Genomic DNA, 18,355 nt, shown 5'->3' with positions numbered 1-18,355 from the left:
GCGTCTGTATGCTCGGCTCCACATGTGAAGCACATACTACAGATCTATTTCGGGGGCTGAAAGTGAAATCTCCTCCCTATAAATAGGACGATCGGAGCTGGATGCGGGCGCGCGGCTCTCAGTCCTTGTGCAGGTCACCGGTGAGATCTATTTTTAGAAAAAGCACGGCTTGCCTCACGTGAGACTGGTGACAGGTTTTTGTAGGTATGCCGGCTGATGTTTTGCGCGCGAGTCAAAAATCATTAATGAACGTCATTCACTAAAACGACTTTTCATTAAGCTTTTGAAGACAGTCACTTGTGAGTTTTACGACAGAGAGAAAGACTCCGACTCCCACGTTGTCTGTTAAACAGTTAAATGACAATTTATAGGGATAAAATAATTGTGAAGGTAGTTGCTAGTGTCTTGCTGGTGTTTGTGCTGCTTCTTTCAGTATGAGCAGCTGCTCATGCTCTGATTGTTTCCTATGATTGTTAGTCCATGTTTTTTATTTATAGAATGTCCTACTATCTAAATCAACATTTCCGAACAAATCCCCTCAGAATCTGTATTAATATCAGTTTGTCCGTTAATTGTTATCTCAGAGTCAGAATAGAAGAACTATTGTTTTGTGCACATAGAATAAAAACATATACTGCTGCTACACAGCGTTTCAATGCCAAGCCTTCCCTCTTAACAAGAAAATATGAAATTGCTGTGAAGCCACGGGACATGCGCAGCATTCATGTCTAATAAACTAAAGAAATTGGAGGCTAAAGGCGGTTTATGTGAAGGTTTATGCATTCACGGCTGCCCAGGAATGATTTCCATTCATAAAGGACAACGGAGAGACGGAGCGATGTGAAAAAGCCTCAGCATCCATGTCCGCCTCTTGTAACGGCAGCTTAACGGTGCCTGTCCAGCTCTGCGGTGTAGCCTTTATCTGAGCAGCCGACATGTTTCAAATGTTGGCAGCAGGCTAAATGTGGTCAAAATTAAGCGGTGAATCGCGCCGAACGAGCACCTGCAGTGTTTCACGACAGGTCCGGGCAAACGGGCGGTGTTGCGGAGTCCGCCTCTGGTGCCAGACATATAAACACACAGACCTCTTTCGTATGCAACCCAGTCTTCCACTTTCCCCCCTCCCTCTGCCCCCCACTCCCCCTCCAATACACCGGAGTCCGGTGACTCCGTTTACGTTTTACGCTTGCTCCGCCCCTTATTCGGTTTTGTCCAAATCGGGCTTTTTGCGTCGCCGGAGCTCCCGATTTCAGTCCGACGTCATCACCGAGTAGAGGGAAGTGCTGACGTCGAGGCAGAGTCACCGAAAGGAGAGGGCACGGGAGAGGGAGGGGGGAGAGTTCCACCATTGCTAACACTGATATGAGACATATCTATCCCCCTCGGCCCCCCCTTTCTTCTCAACCCCCCTCCCTCCGTTTTACGTCGGTGTTGGTGCGTTGGGAGCCCCCCTACTCCGGCGGAGTCCCAGGCTATATAAGTGACCGGCGAGCAGAGTCCCTCAACCAGATTTAGGGGTCCGGACTTCTGTGCGAGAGACGGCTACTACAGCCGCTGATTAACCTGCACTCCGAAAGGGGGATAGACATCCAGCAGCCGACCAGCATCCGAGCTGGACGCTGTGGCGGAGCTAAAGCAGACGGAGACAGGACAAGAGAAGGTTTTGAAACCTTTCTCTGGAAAAAAAAAAAATCGCTGAGATGAAAGTCCAATAACACACCTCAGAGGTTCTCCACTCTTACAACCTGTCTCTTAACACATCACGGAGACAGGGCACTTCAGCCGAGGCACGACGTGAAACAACACTCCGAGCACAACTCTCCAACTCGCATCTGGAGGAATTTCGATAGTTCACCGCAACAACCGGCCACAATGTACCGCTCAACCAAAGGAGCTTCCAAGGCTCGACGGGACCAGATCAACGCCGAGATCCGGAACCTGAAGGACTTGTTGCCCATATCCGATGCAGATAAAGCGCGACTCTCATACCTGCACATCATGTCACTTGCCTGCATGTACACCAGGAAATCCGTCTTCTTCACTCAAGGTAAGAATGAATTTACTCTGAGTAAAAACGACCTGTTGATGAATCTCGTGTAGCACTGCTGCATTGACAGACGGCAATCTCTCAGGAGTGGAATCAACAAGTGTTTTAGTGACACCAGAGGCAGGTGCCTTGATATAAATCTGATTTTCGGATTATCTGTAGAGCTGTGGGTCATTAATTGATCTTTAATAATCGATATAGGCAAGAAGCTGATAAAAGCGTTTAAATGTGAATCTGTAGCTGTCCGTGGTACTGAAATGCTTTAGCACCATAAGAACAGCCGCACCGCTGTCCATGGTGCTGAAATACACTGCGGTCACTGTTTTTCCTATTGCGGAGATCACATATGCTGTGTTCGTTCTTATTAGCTTCAGATTCATGAACAAATCTGACACCTCTCTGTTCTGTCCCTTTCCACCCTTTTTCCTCTCTAGAAGCAGGAACTGCCGCTAGTCTTGAAGAGAGCGCGCGGTTTCTGTCTTTCCACGAACTGTCGGAGTTGATGCAGGCGCTGCCAGGCTTTCTGATGCTGCTGACCGGGGAGGGGAAGCTCCTGTACCTGTCAGACAGCGTCTCTGAGCACCTCGGACACTCCATGGTGAGTCCACACAGATTAATTCGCTGCTTAGTGAAGGGATGATCGAGCTCTACCTTGGGCTTCATAAATAACGTTTCTGTTTGTATTTTTTCAGGTGGATCTTGTGGCACAGGGGGACAGTGTGTACGACATCATCGACGCCTCAGACCACTTCATCATGAGGACCAACCTGTCAACCTCTACATCACTTGAGATGGGTAAGACAAAATGTACACATTAAAGTACAATTTTTTTGGTTCTCCACCTAATGACCAACAAATACGATTTTTTAAATGAACCTCCTCTCATCTTTTCTCTATAGATCGTCTCTTCCGCTGTCGCTTCAACACCTCCAAGTCCGTGCGGAGGCAGAGTGCCGGGAACAAGCTGGTTCTGATCCGGGCTCGCTGCCTCTCTCCCCCCTCAACCTCTCCTGCCGCTGGGTCCTACTGGACCTCCAACCCTGTCTGGGTGTGTTTCTGCTCCCCCCTGGAGCCCCACCCGAGCCGCTCCGGCCCCGGGGCAGAGAGGGAGTTGACTTCCGCCTCTCCCCTTGCTGAGAGCAACTTGTTCCTGGCCTGCTTCTACTCCCAGCATGGCCGGGACATGAGGCTACAGGCAGCACAGGACAGGTGAGTTCACACAAATAACATCCCATCTCTCCACCTGTTGCTTTAATATGAAGTGGTATATTAATCTGTTTATGAGATAACTAAGGCGGTAAAACATTATCCTTCTAACACATCACCACCCACTCTCCCCTGCAGTGTGAGCGCCTATCTTGGCTTTGATGTGACAGCTTTACGCTCTCGCTCTTGGTACAGCCTCCTCCACCCACAGGATCTGTCACATGCCTCCGCTCAGCACCGCAGCCTATGTAAGTGTACTCTTCACACATACCTAACAGTTACAACCATCCGTACCCACACAGTTACAAACACTGTGCCTATTGGCACATCCACACATTGAAATACACTATGATGATTAATAGGATTACAAACGATGCCAACTTGTGTTGTGACTGTTGTTCAACAGTGAGAGAAGGAGGAGAGGGCAGAGCTGAAATGGTGGTGCGTGTGCAAGCTCAGGATCAGTCGTGGGTTTGGCTTTACATGGTGCTTCAGCTGCAGCCTGGAGAAATCCCCATCAGCAGCAACAACTACATCATCAGGTATTTACTGACGTTTTAAATCACACACCACTCATCAATATGGAGGCAGGAGACAGATGAATACAGCCAAACACACCTTACTAACTCCATGTGTCTTCTCTTTCTCAGTGAGTCTGAGGCCTGGTCTGTGCGTCAGCAGCTCAGCTCAGAGCAGACCCAGCTGACCCTGATCCTGACTGCTGGTACCTCTCAGCAAGAGAGTCTGAGCCTCCAGTCCCCAGAAACCCTGTCCAGCCCGGACCAGGTCTTCACCCCAGGCAGCAGCGGCCTGTCTGCCCAGTCCTTTGACTTCAGCACTGCTGGCTGCAGCGTGGGCTCCTCTGATGAACCAGGGAGCTCTGCTGCTGAGGCCATGCAGCTGGAGGGCGACCCTCGTTCCAGTATCTCCTCTCTGGAGGAAGAAAGCTTCTTTCAGCAGCAACCTACTGAGAGCCCCTCAGCTGCCTCCTCCCCCACCCCAGTCACTGTTGAAACAGTAGCAGACTTAGACTTTTTAACCCAGAACATTCTCCTGCCACCTTCCTTCCAGCTCGACCCTCCACTGCCAGCTCTCCCCCTGCCTCTCCCACCTGTCCCCACCTCACAAGCTCAGCAGACCAAAGAGTTTGTGTGCACGCCACCCTACACTCCCCAGGTTAGTGGGGCTAGCTTCCCATTCGGTGAACCCCTCTTCAGCTTTGACCCCACTGGCACTACCACACCTCCGCCCTCTGCTACAACAGCCACCGCCACCACCTCTGTGGCCCCCTCAGTGCCCGCCTCTGCCCCACCAACTACCACCTCCAGCCCTACTCCCCCCACCACCCTCTCTACCAAACTTCCCCTCGCTCTACCTACCCCATCCACTGATCTCCTCTTCCCTGTCGAGCCCTGCAGCGGCTCCCTTTATGAGAAACTGCCCCCCACACCTGACAGCCCCGGAGACGGCGACTGCACAGTAATGACCCTGCCCGAGGTACGGGGTCCACTGTATGTAGATGTACCACTGGGGCCCCTCCAGTGTCCACCTGAGGGCCTCCTCACCCCTGAGGCATCACCTGGTAAACAGCCCTGCCTCTCCTTCTTCTCCCTGGAGAGAGAGAGGGAGAAGGAGAGGAAAGAAATCTCTCTCTTAGCTCAGCATATCAGCTCACTGGCAGAGGGATTCTACCTGGATCCACTCTTGTCCAAACTCTCTCCTCCCTCCATGTCACCCTCATCCTCTCCTCCCTCCCCCTTCCTGTCTCCCACTGTAGAAACTGCTGATGTTGATTCAGTCCATATGCTTAGGGAGTTTTATCCCATCAAAGCATGGAGAGGTCTGGACATTCCCATCTTCCTAGACGATGATGACTCTCTGTTTGAAGAGAGCATCCTAGAAACCCTCCTCCAAGACGACTTCGCTCCTCCCCAGTCCCCTGGCATCTCCTCCCCGTCTCCCTGCACCTCCCCTATGCCCAATCCCTCCAGCCCAACCTCTCCTCAAACCCCAGTGTGCTGGCGCCAACCCTCCCAGTTTGAGGGAGTGGGCCACTTCTGTAGCGTCCAATCGGCGCAATGTAACTCCATGGCTGGGTGCGGGGCGACTGTGGCTGCTGAGGCTGGGGTGATGGCGGAAGGGGAGGGGCTAGCGGAGGAAGCAATGGAGATCGAGGTGGTGTCATCTCCAGTGTCCTCTTGCTCCTCCATCCCAGCTTCCCCTCCCCTCATCCTCACTGCCTCCCCCAGCCCTGCCACCTCCATGCCCATTGGCTCGCCCACGCCCGCCGTGTCTTGCACTCAGTCCCTCCTGGAGGAACTGGCCGTCCTGGAACCCATGTTTGGGGCAGGTGCCTCGATCGCCCCTGGCTTAGGGCAACAACCTGAGTTGTATCAACTCCAATGTCATCCATCGCCACAGTGCTTCCACAAAGGTAAGAATCTGTCTTGTTTTTCTCATTTTAGCTCAGTCTTGTTAAATGGGATGAAAAACCATTCTCTGAAAATGCACCACTAACTTCTTCTTTCTCTCTTTTCCTTTTTTGTCTTTCAGATGGGAGTGGAAGTGTTCCTCCGTTCTAAAATAAGTCTGTGACTTACTTCATTAAGTATGGCATATTGTCATATTTTGTGGAGCCCCTTTTACTGAAAAGTAAAAAATAATTAAGTGTATAAATATACATAATGTATATACAACTTAAGGACTTTAACTCCTACATGTCTCCTCAGAACAAAGATTGGCTTTATATTTTTGTTCACTCATTAATCTGTATACTACTACAAACCTGGTGCAACATTTACATGATGGTGCAACCACATGGACTCATAACTGACTGGGTTTTGAGTCCATGTGGTATCTTTCAGCTTCTCTGTAACACGAGCTTCAGATATGATCAGACAGAGAAACATCTCTGAACTTGTAAGCGCTGTTTAACTTCCAGACGCGCACTTGTATTCACTCGTAGTGAAAACTCTGTTGTGAACAAAAAATAATACATTTCTTGCTATTTTAATAGGGAGATGAATTATAGCACTTTTTGCTTGACATGCAGCAACGCAAACCCAAACCTCAAATGTACTGGAAGTCAAATGTTTACAAATTGTTTACATACTTAAAATGACCAACCACTATCACTAGATCAAAAGAGGAAAGATTTCTTGCTGTGAAATCTTCTGTTCAGTCTTCAGAGCTGGTGCAGCTCTGGTTTGATAGCACTCAGTCCTCAAAGCCTTAAAGGCTACATCAAAACTCACAATAGTATTCAACTTAAAACTTGAGATACTTTGAGCTTTGAGTTTGCGGCTTCAGACCTTTAACATTTCATATTTATCTCTCCATCTAAAATCTTGTGTATCAATGTGATGTGCAAACAAAAAAAGAGAACATGTGAAGAGATCCTGGCATGTGAAGATCTCAAGAATGTTGAAGGTGTCCATTGCTTAATGAGATGTAACACCAAACAAGAGATCGTCTGGAAGTTTGCCGGAGCTCTGATCATGCCACAAATCCACTGCTACGTTGTACTGTACATTAGACTCTGAATGTGGGCTCTTCAGGTCCCTCTTGGCCTGAGGGCAGTCGGCTGGATATTCTTGCAGCATCAATATTTGCAATGCTGGCAGCTTATAGCGGCTCCTGTGTGCCTGAAACGGCCCTGACCTGCTGAACTCTTTATCATGTCCATTCAACATGGACAGTTACATCGTTGCTCCACTGGAGCGCGGTGTAGTGAGGCACAATTGACTATGTGAATGAGTGATTCTTCTTTTTTGAGAGGGGTTAGAATACAAAAGTTTTGTTTTAAAAAATGAAAATAGGGATGGGGTGCTATTTCTATTCAGTTACCAAGCGACACGGGTTGAGAATGGTACTATTCCCATGGTGTCGACATGCTCACGTAGAGTTGTCTACGGTCAAGTAAAGGATTGATTCCTACGTTCTAGCTATTAAAGGCTAAGTTAATATACATGTGTAAAATTATATTATTGTATGTGTGATATTTGAAAAAGATGTTAAAGCATATGCATTATGTCTGTGGATATAGGCATATGTTCTTTTCAGAAAGGTTGTACACATTTGTACATTTGTATGAAACAGTTATTGGTCTGTATATATGAGAAAGAGATTTTTATTGCCTAAGATGGAATATATTCTAAACATCTTACTTACTGCAGAATGGACATTGTGGACCAGTGTTCTTATGTGATGCTTATAAGTGTATTTGGTTGCCATACAAATGCATTTATATTAAAGTGCACTTAATGCAGCTGATGCATTTGTGTCGTCACAGTCAAACCCCCCGTTCCTCCCTCAGCCTCATCATCATCACCATCACCATCACCATCATCATCCCACCATCCCTGCCTCTTTTCGCTCCCTCCCGTACACTCTCCTCTATTTCTTCCCCTGGAGCGAGTTTCGCTCAGCAACAGCACTGACGCACACACATGACGAGACAGAATGAGACACTATCTGACTCAGACTGACGCACACACTTGGCATCGAGGTTTTTGCGTGCAAGGACGTGCACACAGGCTCACACAGATGGCCTCCCACTTATGATGATGCACACACACACATAGTAGTAGGCATATGAACCCCCCCCCTCCCTCTACAAATCACAGTAGCCCACATTCACTCGATGTACCTGCAACTCTATCAGCGCTCTGCGTGGTGTAAGACTCCATATATAGGCATTCCTGCTCAAGAGCTCTGACTGAAACAGCCTCCCATCTATTCTCAGCCTCCATTCAGAAGGATCAGAGAGGGGAGGGCGGGAGAGAGAGGGGAGACAAAGAAAGAGTAAGGGGAGGCTAAAATTAGAGGTACAGTAAAAAGGGATGTGGGACAAACTGATACTCTGTCGCCACAGGATGAATAGGTGAACATAACCAAAATCACAGAACAAAAACACACATAAGTTACCTGTTTTCTGTAAATCATGACAGACAAAATATAGTGGATGGGTTTTATGGACTGAGGCCTACAATATCATTTCTGCCAGATCTCATCATCTCTGCTACAAAATAGATGATACAGAATCGATTATATGTAATGAGGCAAAGCCCTGAACATTATATTTTCTCTCGGCAAGCGAACATTTTGTTCCATCACAAGCTGCTGCAGTGTCTCTGACGGAGTGAAGATGAGCAGAGGAGGCGGCGCTGCACAGCTGACTGCTGCTATCCTCTGGCAAAGATAAGTACTGCACCAGAAAGGAGCATATTGTGTGTTGTGTAAGAGGCCATGTTAGGAAAAGGTTATGAAGAGGGCAGGTGTAAGGACACAGTTTTATATCTCAGCTTCATTTAACCAATAAAACATTACAGGTGTAATAAAGATCCAAATGGCACTATTTACAGATAAGTGTAGGGTCCATGTACAGCTGAGTGATGTGGTAGAAATTATATATTAGGATATTAAAGGAAAGGCTCACATTTCTAAAAATCTGACCTGAAACAATACTCACGTGCTTATATGTATGTAGTTCAGTCCACAGTGGATTGAAGACACCTGTTCCCGCTTTGTATTTCAGACAGCTTCTCCTTGCTGAGCTGTGGTGGAGGGAAAGTAACACAAAGGTGGAAAACAAATGGCCACATTTATAAATCGCTTTAATTCGAAGTGTTTTAAAATTTTCACACACACTCATATACTGATACCAGTGAGCTGCCATGATACAACTGTACCATGGTACAATACAGTATATTATGTCATGGTAAATGCAGGAAAACTCACATATAAAATTGTCAAAAACTCTTTTTCTAAGAAATTAACTGTATTCTATTTTGGGCCGCAGCTAATAATTATAGTCACAAATGTCACAACAGTGTGAAAATTGCTCAACACAAGATCTCAGAGTCCAAAGTCTCTCTCTCTTTAAACTACGTTTTGTCAGACCAACAATAGAAAACACAAAACTTACAGGGAACAGAAACACAGAAAATCCTCATTTGAGAAGCTGTAACCAGTTAATAGTTGGTATTTTTACTTGATAAAAGACATAATTGGTTCTACAAATGGTTGACAATTACTTCTCTGTCAACTGACGATTGATTAATTGTTTCATTAGATGAAACCAAAGACTTTACATGTGTAAAAACTTGGAATAATCTCAGAATTTGAGGAGAAATATTGACAAAATCATGTATGTGCTTGCACAAACTTAATGACATTACGTTATAATTACAGTTAAACTCAATAAATAACAATATTGAGTTATACTCCCGCCCTTAGTCCATGTGAATTTTGCAATTATACATGAGATGAAGCCTTTAGGTCTCTGACTGATGTGTGTAAAATGTGCAGGAAACCATCTGCACAACCTGACAAAAAGCCAAATCGCTTCCGGAAGTGTTAATAAAAGATAATAACATCAAAGAGACTGAATGTACAAACCCTTCCACGACAGAGCAATTACACTTTCATTAGCTCAGCTCAGAGGAAATCAGACACTCAGCGTCATAAATATTTCCAAAATTTGAGTGGATCTTTTTGTTGCTAAAATGTATCTGATGTAAATTCTTCTAAATCATTCTAAAATATATCTTAATATCAGCTGCAAATAAGGACACAGAAAAAAATATATCACATAACTTACTGTTTATTAAGATCTGACGCAAACAACATGAACAGTGTTTTTGTTTGAATGTGGTACATCATGTATAAAGTCAATATAAACAGGAATGAGGGTCAGTTTTGGACGTAAAGGTCGTCATTTCTTTTTACTCGACAAAGCTTCGGCTGCAGCGGCTGCAGCTGCTGCTGCATCAGCTTTCAACTTCTCCTCCCTCTGCTCCAAGAAGACTCTGTATTCATCAGCTGAGAGACTGAGGAAGAGGAGGGGGAGAGAGAGAGAGAGAGAGAAACATGATACTCAGTTACCCTAAATGTGTGATTTATAAGTACAGGAAGTGAAGCCTGAGTAAAATATAAACACTGTTAAAAGGCTGAAAGACAAAATGTTGAGGATGGCATCATGATTTAAAATTTAATATCACTGTACAAACAACACATCAGCAGGTTTCCAGTGGAGATGCAGTGATACTTAATAACAAAATTAAATTTTACTTGATAGCAGACAATCTGTCAGCTATCTGCAACATTGACTTGACTTGGCGCCAGAGTCAAAGAGGAATAGCTTCACTCTGGTCTCAACACAGTGCAACAGTGTTCAACAACCATCCAGGGAGAAATTTCTCCACTGACAGTACTCTCAATAAATCATAATGCACCGCAGCCGCAAGACATGTTAAGTTTTAAGTGAGGGGAAGAAAGGGATTGTGGGAAGAGCACGAAGTCATTAACTGAAGTAGAGACAGAAGCAGCAGGTTGAAGTTGAGTGAGATTCTGCTTGAGCATTGGACTAAAAGAGACTGCAGCAAGATAAATATAATGCTGTGCGCGGCCTGAATGATAAACATCTGTGGAAGAGTGAACACAGGTGGATCTTCACATGCGAAGCTCTTCACAGGTAAGTTTGCAGGAGTGGGTGAGGAGGTGCCACACCTGTAAAATCTAAAGCAATCACATACAAACGTGTTCTAGTTGACTGTATACAGTAAATGCTATACAGGGCTGCAACTAATGATTATTTCTATTGATTAATCTACCAATGATTATCTCAATTAATGGTCAGTCCTTGATATAGTAGGCCTACAAAATGACTGAATTGATTATGAAAATAATTTCCAGTGAATTTTCTGTTGATCCACTACTTGTTGCAGCTCTTAAAAAAATAAAAAACCAACCTACTTAACTGTTCTGGAAAATCTCTAATTCAACATCACAAAGAGACAAAACATTTTTTTCAAGGATGTTGTGGTTATTTTCTGTTATGTGTTCACAAAGTTGTCTAACCATCGTCCACCATTTGTTTTAAACTTTTTCAGCTGTGATCAGCGCCTCTGATGACTTTGTGCAATGCATTGTGGGAGAATAGTGTTTATTTTCTAAAGCTTTTTGGCATTTTTCCCTCGGATAAATCACAGTAGACGTACAGACAGGAAACAGAGAGAGAGAGAGAGGCGAGAGGTGATGTGCGTGACATTGTTGTAATTAGTATTAAACCACAAAGTCCAGCCGGATGCCTGGAGGGAGTTGTTGATTGAACTCTACAGCGAGTTTGGAGACTGTAATTTCTGGTTTTGTATTGAGCTGTTTGTGTTTGTCAGACGCTCACATTATTATTCACGTTATTTTGTGTACAGCGAGTCAGACCAGGAAGTGCATCATACAACATGATGTCACTTTTTTGAAAAACACTATGAACTACAGCCTTAACCACAGATAGATGAAAATATTAATACACTACCAGCGGCAAATGACATCATTACTGCGGCCAAATCAGTTACAAAAACTAAAAGTAGAAGCATAATTCAAATCTGAATTTACACACTGAGCAAATACTGTGCAACAATGCCTGGTGATATGAAGCACAGAGGCAGAAGAAGAAAAGTAGACGCTGTAGAATGATGTTAAGTATTTGTATGATAAAGACGGATAAAGAAATTCTTCTTCTTGTCTTATTTAATGGCGTATTGTAATATAAATATGCATTGTGCAGCTGTATTACATAGAAAAACATTAACATAAACACAACAAATACAGGTGTATATACCTGCATCTCAATATTGGAGGACAGTGAGTCTTTAAGGATCCACTTGTTAAGGTATCAAACGTCATACTCTATATAAAGGAATCAGAACAGGAGAATTACAGAAGGGGACATCCTAATTCTTGACTCGTTATGAGCCCTTTCACCTTACAACAGTTTTTGCTGCAGGACTTTTTTTATTTTTAATTTTTTTTACTTAATTGGATTTGATTACACACTGAAGATACTGTAAGTGTTTGTTATTGTGGCCATGGTGGTTTCTTTACTGTTATCTTATCTGACCTCTAGTGGCAGTTAGGAGGTACTGCAGCCTTTGTATACGACAAGGCTCATAAAGTGGCTGCTTCTTTGCAGCTCTGCAGGAATGTGTGTGCAGCTTTATGTTTGTGACACCGTGTATCCTCGTTGATGTAAAGAACTTTACACAAAAAGGGAGCAACAATCTGCTAGGACCAACTGACAAGCTCAAGGACCTGATAGCACAGCTTGTGAGCCCACAGGTCAGATTTATGGTATACAACGACATTATGCACCGAGCAAAGAATCAGGACTCACTCATTGACCACTTTGATGCCAAGCGAACGGGCCGAGCCAACGATGCTTTTGACGATGGTCTCGAGGGAGGTGTTCCTCATTTTGAAGCATTCATCCTCAGCTTTCACCTGGGCTATCTCATACACTGCCCTTACTGACACCATCCCTGCTGTCTCGTGGCCTACACACACACACAGATACACACACACACACACACACACACACACACACACACACACACACACACACACACACACGGGAAGGCAAAAGTGTGAATAATGAAAGAATTAAACATTTACTAAACGCACAAGGTAATGATCAGCACAAGAAGATGAAGCGGGTGTGTGTGTGTGTGTGTGTGTGTGTGTGTGTGTGTGTGTGTGTGTGTGTGTGTGCAGGTGAAGGTAGCTGGAGAGGGTGATGGGGTGATATTAGGAGTTAACAGCTGAAACGAGTCTGAGGAGAGCTCAGAGCATAAAAAGGTGGAAATCCATAATTCTCTTTCTTTTTTCTCTTTTCTTTTTTTAAACACACCACCTGTGCCACTTGCTCCCTCTGCTGCAGTTCCCCCGCATGTCATGAATATAACATCAATCACAGCAACGCTCCAAACTGAGCCCATGGAGAGTCGTGTGTCCGTTACAGGGTGGGTTACAGCAGGTGAACATTTGAGTGCGAGCAAATACATGAGAGCAGCAGCACGTCTCACCTGTCTTATTGGCCCCTTTCGCTATGCCCGCCGCCTGCTTGAGGAAGTAAGCCACCGTGGGCTGGCCGATCTTCAGGTCATAAGTTCTGTCAGGCTGAGGAGACAGAAAGGAAATAAAATTAAAACCTTTGATCAAAAGTGGGCACGCCAACTTATGGAGGTTTTCATGGAAATATATTCTCATTGTAGCCGGGATTTTAAAAGACACTGAGGTCACGATTCCCTCTGCTCAACACCGCCCCTAAGAAATGTGTCCTTATCCTTAAGCACCAGAAGAAGTCTGTAAGATTATCTTTTTTTTTTCCTTCATATTTATTAGTTACTGTTGCTACGCCTATCAAACGGTCTGTTCTTGCAGGGCATGCGTGCAGTTTACAGTGATAACAGTGGCTGATTTATCATGGAAATTCATAGTAATTGCTGGCATAATGGGGTCTTTGATTTTAGACAGAGGTAAACAAAAACAGGCTCAAAATTTCTACCCGGCAAATGACAACTGTCGCTAGCAAATTTAATCAGCTGTTGCTGTAGCTCCATGAGTGCGAAAACGCCATCACTAGTGACTTTTTAATGTTTCCAACTGGCTTGATTTATAACGAGAGTCTTGTCAAAGGAGCCATAAATATGCACTATAAGATATCATGGTTAAAGACAGACTAAATTTTCCAGGCAAAAAGTCAGCATCCTCACCGTCCAGAGGACATGACATTGAATACATAAAGAGTATGTTCTTATATTGCTGTGTAGAGCTAGTTTATCCAATATTATGTGTGATGAGGAATTTAAGGAAAACATTTAAAAAATTGTATGTCTATGACACCAGGGATCAGCACGCCGAGCCCGGCCTACATTCAACCCCGACCCGATGCCTGTCCCCTGCAGGCGGTGGGCCCACAGGAAGTAAGTCAAACACACCCTTGTCGACTACCTTGTTTGTGATTTTCATGGACAGCCGGGGGGGAGGAGTGTGTCCAGTTTGGGGGTCTCAGTGTTTCCTCTGAGCTATTTGCAGATGATGTGATTCTGTTAGCCGCATCAGACCGTGACCTTCAGCATGCACTGGGGCAGTGTGAAGCAGATGGGATGAGGTGTGAAGTGTGAGGCCAGGGTTCTCTGCTGGAAAACATTGGACTGCTCTCTTCGGGTTGGGATGGAGCGAGTGAAGGAGTTTCTATCTCAGGGTCTTGTTCATGAGGGAGGGTAGGGCGGAGCGGGAGACTGACAGGTGGATTGCTGCAGTGTAAGCACTAAAGTGTCCAGTGATGAGGTAGCTGAGCCGGAAGGCAAAGCTATTGATTTACCAGTTACCCTCACCTATCGTCATGAGCTTTGGGTAGTGACTGAAAGAATGAGGGCGGAGATACAAGCAGCTGAAATGAGTTTCTTCCGCAGGGTGGCAGGGCTCAGCCTCAGAGATAGGGTAAGAAGCTCTGACATCCAGGGTGAGCTCAGAGTAGAGATGCTGCTCCTTTGCGCTGAATGGATCCAGTTGAGGGCGTTCGGGCATCTGGATGCCTCCCGGGAGCCTTCCATGTGAGGTCGAGAACACACTGGAGAGATTATATATCTAATTTGGCCTCGGAGCGCACAAGGAAGAGCTGGAAAACGTTGCTAGGGAGAGGGATGTCTGGACTACTCTGCTTGACCTGCTGCCGCAGCGACTCAACCTCCAACGGAAAACTGATGAAAAAATAAATAAATAAATAATAATAAAAAAATGGACGGATACATTTTGTTTGTTTTCCTTTAAAGACCTTTTTGGCATTTTCTTCTTCAGTAGACAGTCAGGGTTGGACATGCAACACAGTTCGGCTTGAGTCACAAAACGTATTTAAAACCAATAAAGAATAGGAAAGAGCCGCTAATGTTGGCCCTGTCCTCGGAAATTAATTATGAAATTGTTGTGAAACCAAATCCTTGGAAGTAAAGCTGCCCCAGGTTATGTTTGTAGCTAGTTGACATGCTAATGATTGCAGCTCACGTTAGAGCAGACAAAAAAAACAAAACAATATTTAATGACTTTCACACACTTTTGCACTTATGTTTTTAGCTTTGAAAGGAAAAAACCCTCTAAACTCTTTAAATGCCTTTTATTATTCTGCTACAGCCCCGTGCACACCCATTCACCATGAGATGAAATCTAGAGATTGACAGGCTTGTCATGTGTGGTAAGAGTTATTAAGCTATAATTGGACGATTTTACCTTCAAACTGGTGGTTTAAAGGCTGATGTGAAGCCATTACCACACTGCCAGGAATATAACTCTGATGGAGGGATAGTAGATTAATCCACTTGGTCTCAATGAATTAAAATTAATACAAAAAGCAGCAGAATAAGTGATTAAACCACGGAGACAACACTGTAAATGTGACCGTGGTGTCCTCAGTCGTAGTTAAGGCTTCACCATAAAAGTTCTGTACCTCTGTTTCTGGCACTTGATCATAACTGAAATTTGATGAAGATCTTCGAACACGTTTTGTCTGAGTAAAGGCACAGACATGTTTCATCAAGTTTTCCTGTATTGTTGCCTTTGGCTGACACTCTTAACACATTTTCAGCAGATACTAATTGATATTCAAAACCGACATATCAACGTTTGAACCAACTTTTCTGAATTCCCCCATTGAAAATTCAAGGAGCGTTTCTTCGTTACTGCAAAAAGTTAAAAGGCCTTTATTGTCGAGGCTACATGATTAAAGCTAAGATGAACACATTTCAACTGCTCACTGGTCTTCCTCAGGGTCTTTAATGAAGCAGTGCGCCTTGAGGTTTTTGCAGAATTCCTTCCCTTTCTTGTGGGATAGTATTAAGCCCGCCCCCCTGTACATCAAGAGAACCTGCTTTTTCTTTCATCAGACTTCCTGCACTGTTTTTCATACCTTGTCAAATGTTGCATTCAGGATTGTAATAGAAACCAAAGTCATACTATCAGCAATATGAATTTTTTTATTCAGGGTTAATAGATTAAACTTTCTTTTCCTGTTACGACTTATGAGCTTTTGTTGTTCATATTGATATAAGACAACAATTTAAAGCCACCCTATTTGATTTTTCTTTTTGGCCATTTGTGGTCAGTGCATCGACAATGACGTATCCTGTTAAATTCATATGTGAATTTGTCACTTACTTACACATCTGGCAGATGCAAAACAACATAACCATTCATTTCCAGTCGGGTTTCTGATCACCTAGTGAATTTAAGTCCAATATTTATTCTCCTTTTAGCTCCGTTTTAATCTCTTCCTGCTCCTGCATGAGATTTCTGGCTCTTTAGCAGCTCAATGCTCCGCTATGTTCACCAGCTAGCTGCTACTGTGTGGGGTCCCTATTGTTTTTGTTCTGGTTATCATTATTATTATTCCTTGTTTTTTTACATTCACATTATACATGTAAAAATATTGACCAGTAATACTGATTCGTTAATAGATAATCAACAAACACTCATACAAAATTACTTTAACTTCAGAGTAACTTAGGTCATTTGCATGAGGTCTTAATTTGTCTACCCCTGTGTGTTTTCAGCTGTGTGCTGCTGCACATATGCTCTCCAGCCCGATTCCCTCGTCCTTTCCATCCTCCCCTCAGGGCAAAAATAATCCCTTCAGCCTGACTGACTTCTTCTGACCCTTTTCTTTTCATTCAGATCCAGATTCCCTAGCCGGAGACCTTTATAAACCAAAATGTGACATATAGATCCAATCAATAAATCATCTGAGGAAAGTTTACTTTGGATCATCTGTTATCTGTCACATAAAAACAAACAAACAAACAAGCAAATGCCGGGCAATAAACTGTAGGCTGAGCTGAGAGGATACCACAGAGCAGGTGATTTGTCATCACTCAGACTCGTGTTATCTAACAGTGGTGACCTTTCGACAGAGGGAACAGGATTTTTCTCTATCTATGAAAAGGCTATTGGTTGCAAAGGTCCAATAAATTGCTCTTTCCTCCTCCTCAATTTCATAAGATTAAACAAAAACATCTATTGCACCGGCCTTTTTCTCACAGGAGGAAAATACAAAACCAAAAGACAGAGGGAGTGAAACCCCTGCCGCCAAAAAATATTAAAAGAATACTTTTTGGAAAATATGCTTGACGAGTGACATTTAGCTTAGCGCCATGAAATTTGAAAAACACATTCCTGCTCCCCTCCTCAGTAATAACATTGGTGATCCTTGGCTTTCCCCCCAAGTCCCATCATCAGATCAAATATTTAATTTTGGTTTATGATCACACACCCTGCAAATGAACGACATTCCCATCATCTGTAATCTCAGCTGTAATTTATGTAAGGTGCTAATTAAACGTCAAACATTTAAAGTTAGCATTTAGCTGAGGTCAGCTCTCGCTACATGTCTATTTGTGTACGGATTAAACTGATGTAATAATGCTAATTGCTGAGGTGCTAGTGGGCTGATCTGTAAACTTTGGACAGAGCCAGTATAGCTGTTTCCCCATGTTTCCAGAGTTTATGCTAATCTAATTGCCTCCCGGCTCTAGCTCCTTGCTTAAGACAAAGACACGATATCGATCTTCTCATCCGACTTTGTGCTCAAACGTGAATAAGTAGATTTCACAAAATGTCAAACGGTTCCTTTAAAGTAAGATGAAGGGAACTGTGAGATGTGCTCAAGGCTACCAACAAGCCCGGGGTGAAGGCAAGCTGAGAAACATTCGTCTCAAAGGCTGAAACATGTTGCATGCAAACATTAAACATTACATACAGATTATAGCTACACAGTACAGTGTGAGCAGAGCAAGCACACCACTAAAAACCACCAGCAGATGGCACTGATCGGCAGCAGAGAGGCCCCAGATGTGATGGCAAGAGCTGTTGCGGGATATTGCATGTCAAAATAAATTCACGCTTTTAAAAGGATTAGGCTTCCCCTTCCATACATCACAAACCTTAATTACAAGACACATTTATTCATCTGAAAGGACACAACTCCTGACCTGAAGTGACACACAAAGGGGGGGGGGGGGCAATCAATATGCGGTTGTGTAAAATAAAAACTACAAGCTCACAACACCTTTTTTCTGAGTAATTCACATCTCTTGCATGCACTTAATGCTTCTTGACTCCAAGTTCCTCTGGGTATTGCTTCATTAATGAATGCAAATGGAAAAGCTTACTTCGGTGGTAGAGTATGAATAATGGAAGTGCTCTGGTAATGTTATGCAGCTAGTGGAATTAACCACAATTGTGGGAGGGAGGGCTGCTAAGCGTAAAGGGTCAGGG

The 18,355-nt window shown here is 44.1% G+C and overlaps 2 protein-coding genes across 2 annotated transcripts in view; one reads left to right on the top strand and one right to left on the bottom strand.

Moving 5' to 3' along the window:
- The first annotated feature begins 1,532 nt into the window (after window positions 1-1,532).
- Window positions 1,533-7,520, top strand: npas4a (neuronal PAS domain protein 4a). The gene is made up of 8 exons (XM_023421641.2): window positions 1,533-2,047; window positions 2,482-2,645; window positions 2,740-2,842; window positions 2,947-3,256; window positions 3,392-3,501; window positions 3,660-3,795; window positions 3,904-5,687; window positions 5,807-7,520. The coding sequence occupies exons 1-8, from the start codon at window positions 1,873-1,875 to the stop codon at window positions 5,833-5,835; spliced, it is 2,811 nt and encodes a 936-aa protein (XP_023277409.1). The 5' UTR covers window positions 1,533-1,872; the 3' UTR covers window positions 5,836-7,520.
- Window positions 7,521-9,839: 2,319 nt separating this feature from the next.
- The window catches only part of mrpl11 (mitochondrial ribosomal protein L11), a 41,041-nt gene continuing 32,525 nt past the window's right edge, over window positions 9,840-18,355 (bottom strand). The window contains exons 4-6 of the mRNA XM_023421671.2: window positions 13,114-13,207; window positions 12,426-12,585; window positions 9,840-10,083 (exon numbers count right to left, since the gene is read on the bottom strand). Coding sequence (XP_023277439.1) covers window positions 9,969-10,083; window positions 12,426-12,585; window positions 13,114-13,207 — 369 coding nt within the window. The 3' untranslated portion in view covers window positions 9,840-9,968. The remainder of the gene's footprint in view (window positions 10,084-12,425; window positions 12,586-13,113; window positions 13,208-18,355) is intronic.

This window comes from Seriola lalandi, unplaced genomic scaffold, assembly GCF_002814215.2.
Source record: "Seriola lalandi dorsalis isolate HSWRI2012SDOR001 ecotype SW California unplaced genomic scaffold, Sedor1 jcf7180002054673, whole genome shotgun sequence".
NCBI classification, from domain to species: domain Eukaryota; kingdom Metazoa; phylum Chordata; class Actinopteri; order Carangiformes; family Carangidae; genus Seriola; species Seriola lalandi.
This window is presented reverse-complemented; position numbering and strand designations above follow the sequence as displayed.

Bases quoted from the DNA above. Each gene is read 5' to 3' on its own strand.
- npas4a (XM_023421641.2), top strand. From the start codon at position 1,873: ATGTACCGCTCAACCAAAGGAGCTTCCAAGGCTCGACGGGACCAGATC. The intron at 2,048-2,481 runs GTAAGAATGAAT...TTTCCTCTCTAG, and splicing joins ATCCGTCTTCTTCACTCAAG to AAGCAGGAACTGCCGCTAGT. The intron at 5,688-5,806 runs GTAAGAATCTGT...TTTGTCTTTCAG, and splicing joins GCCACAGTGCTTCCACAAAG to ATGGGAGTGGAAGTGTTCCT.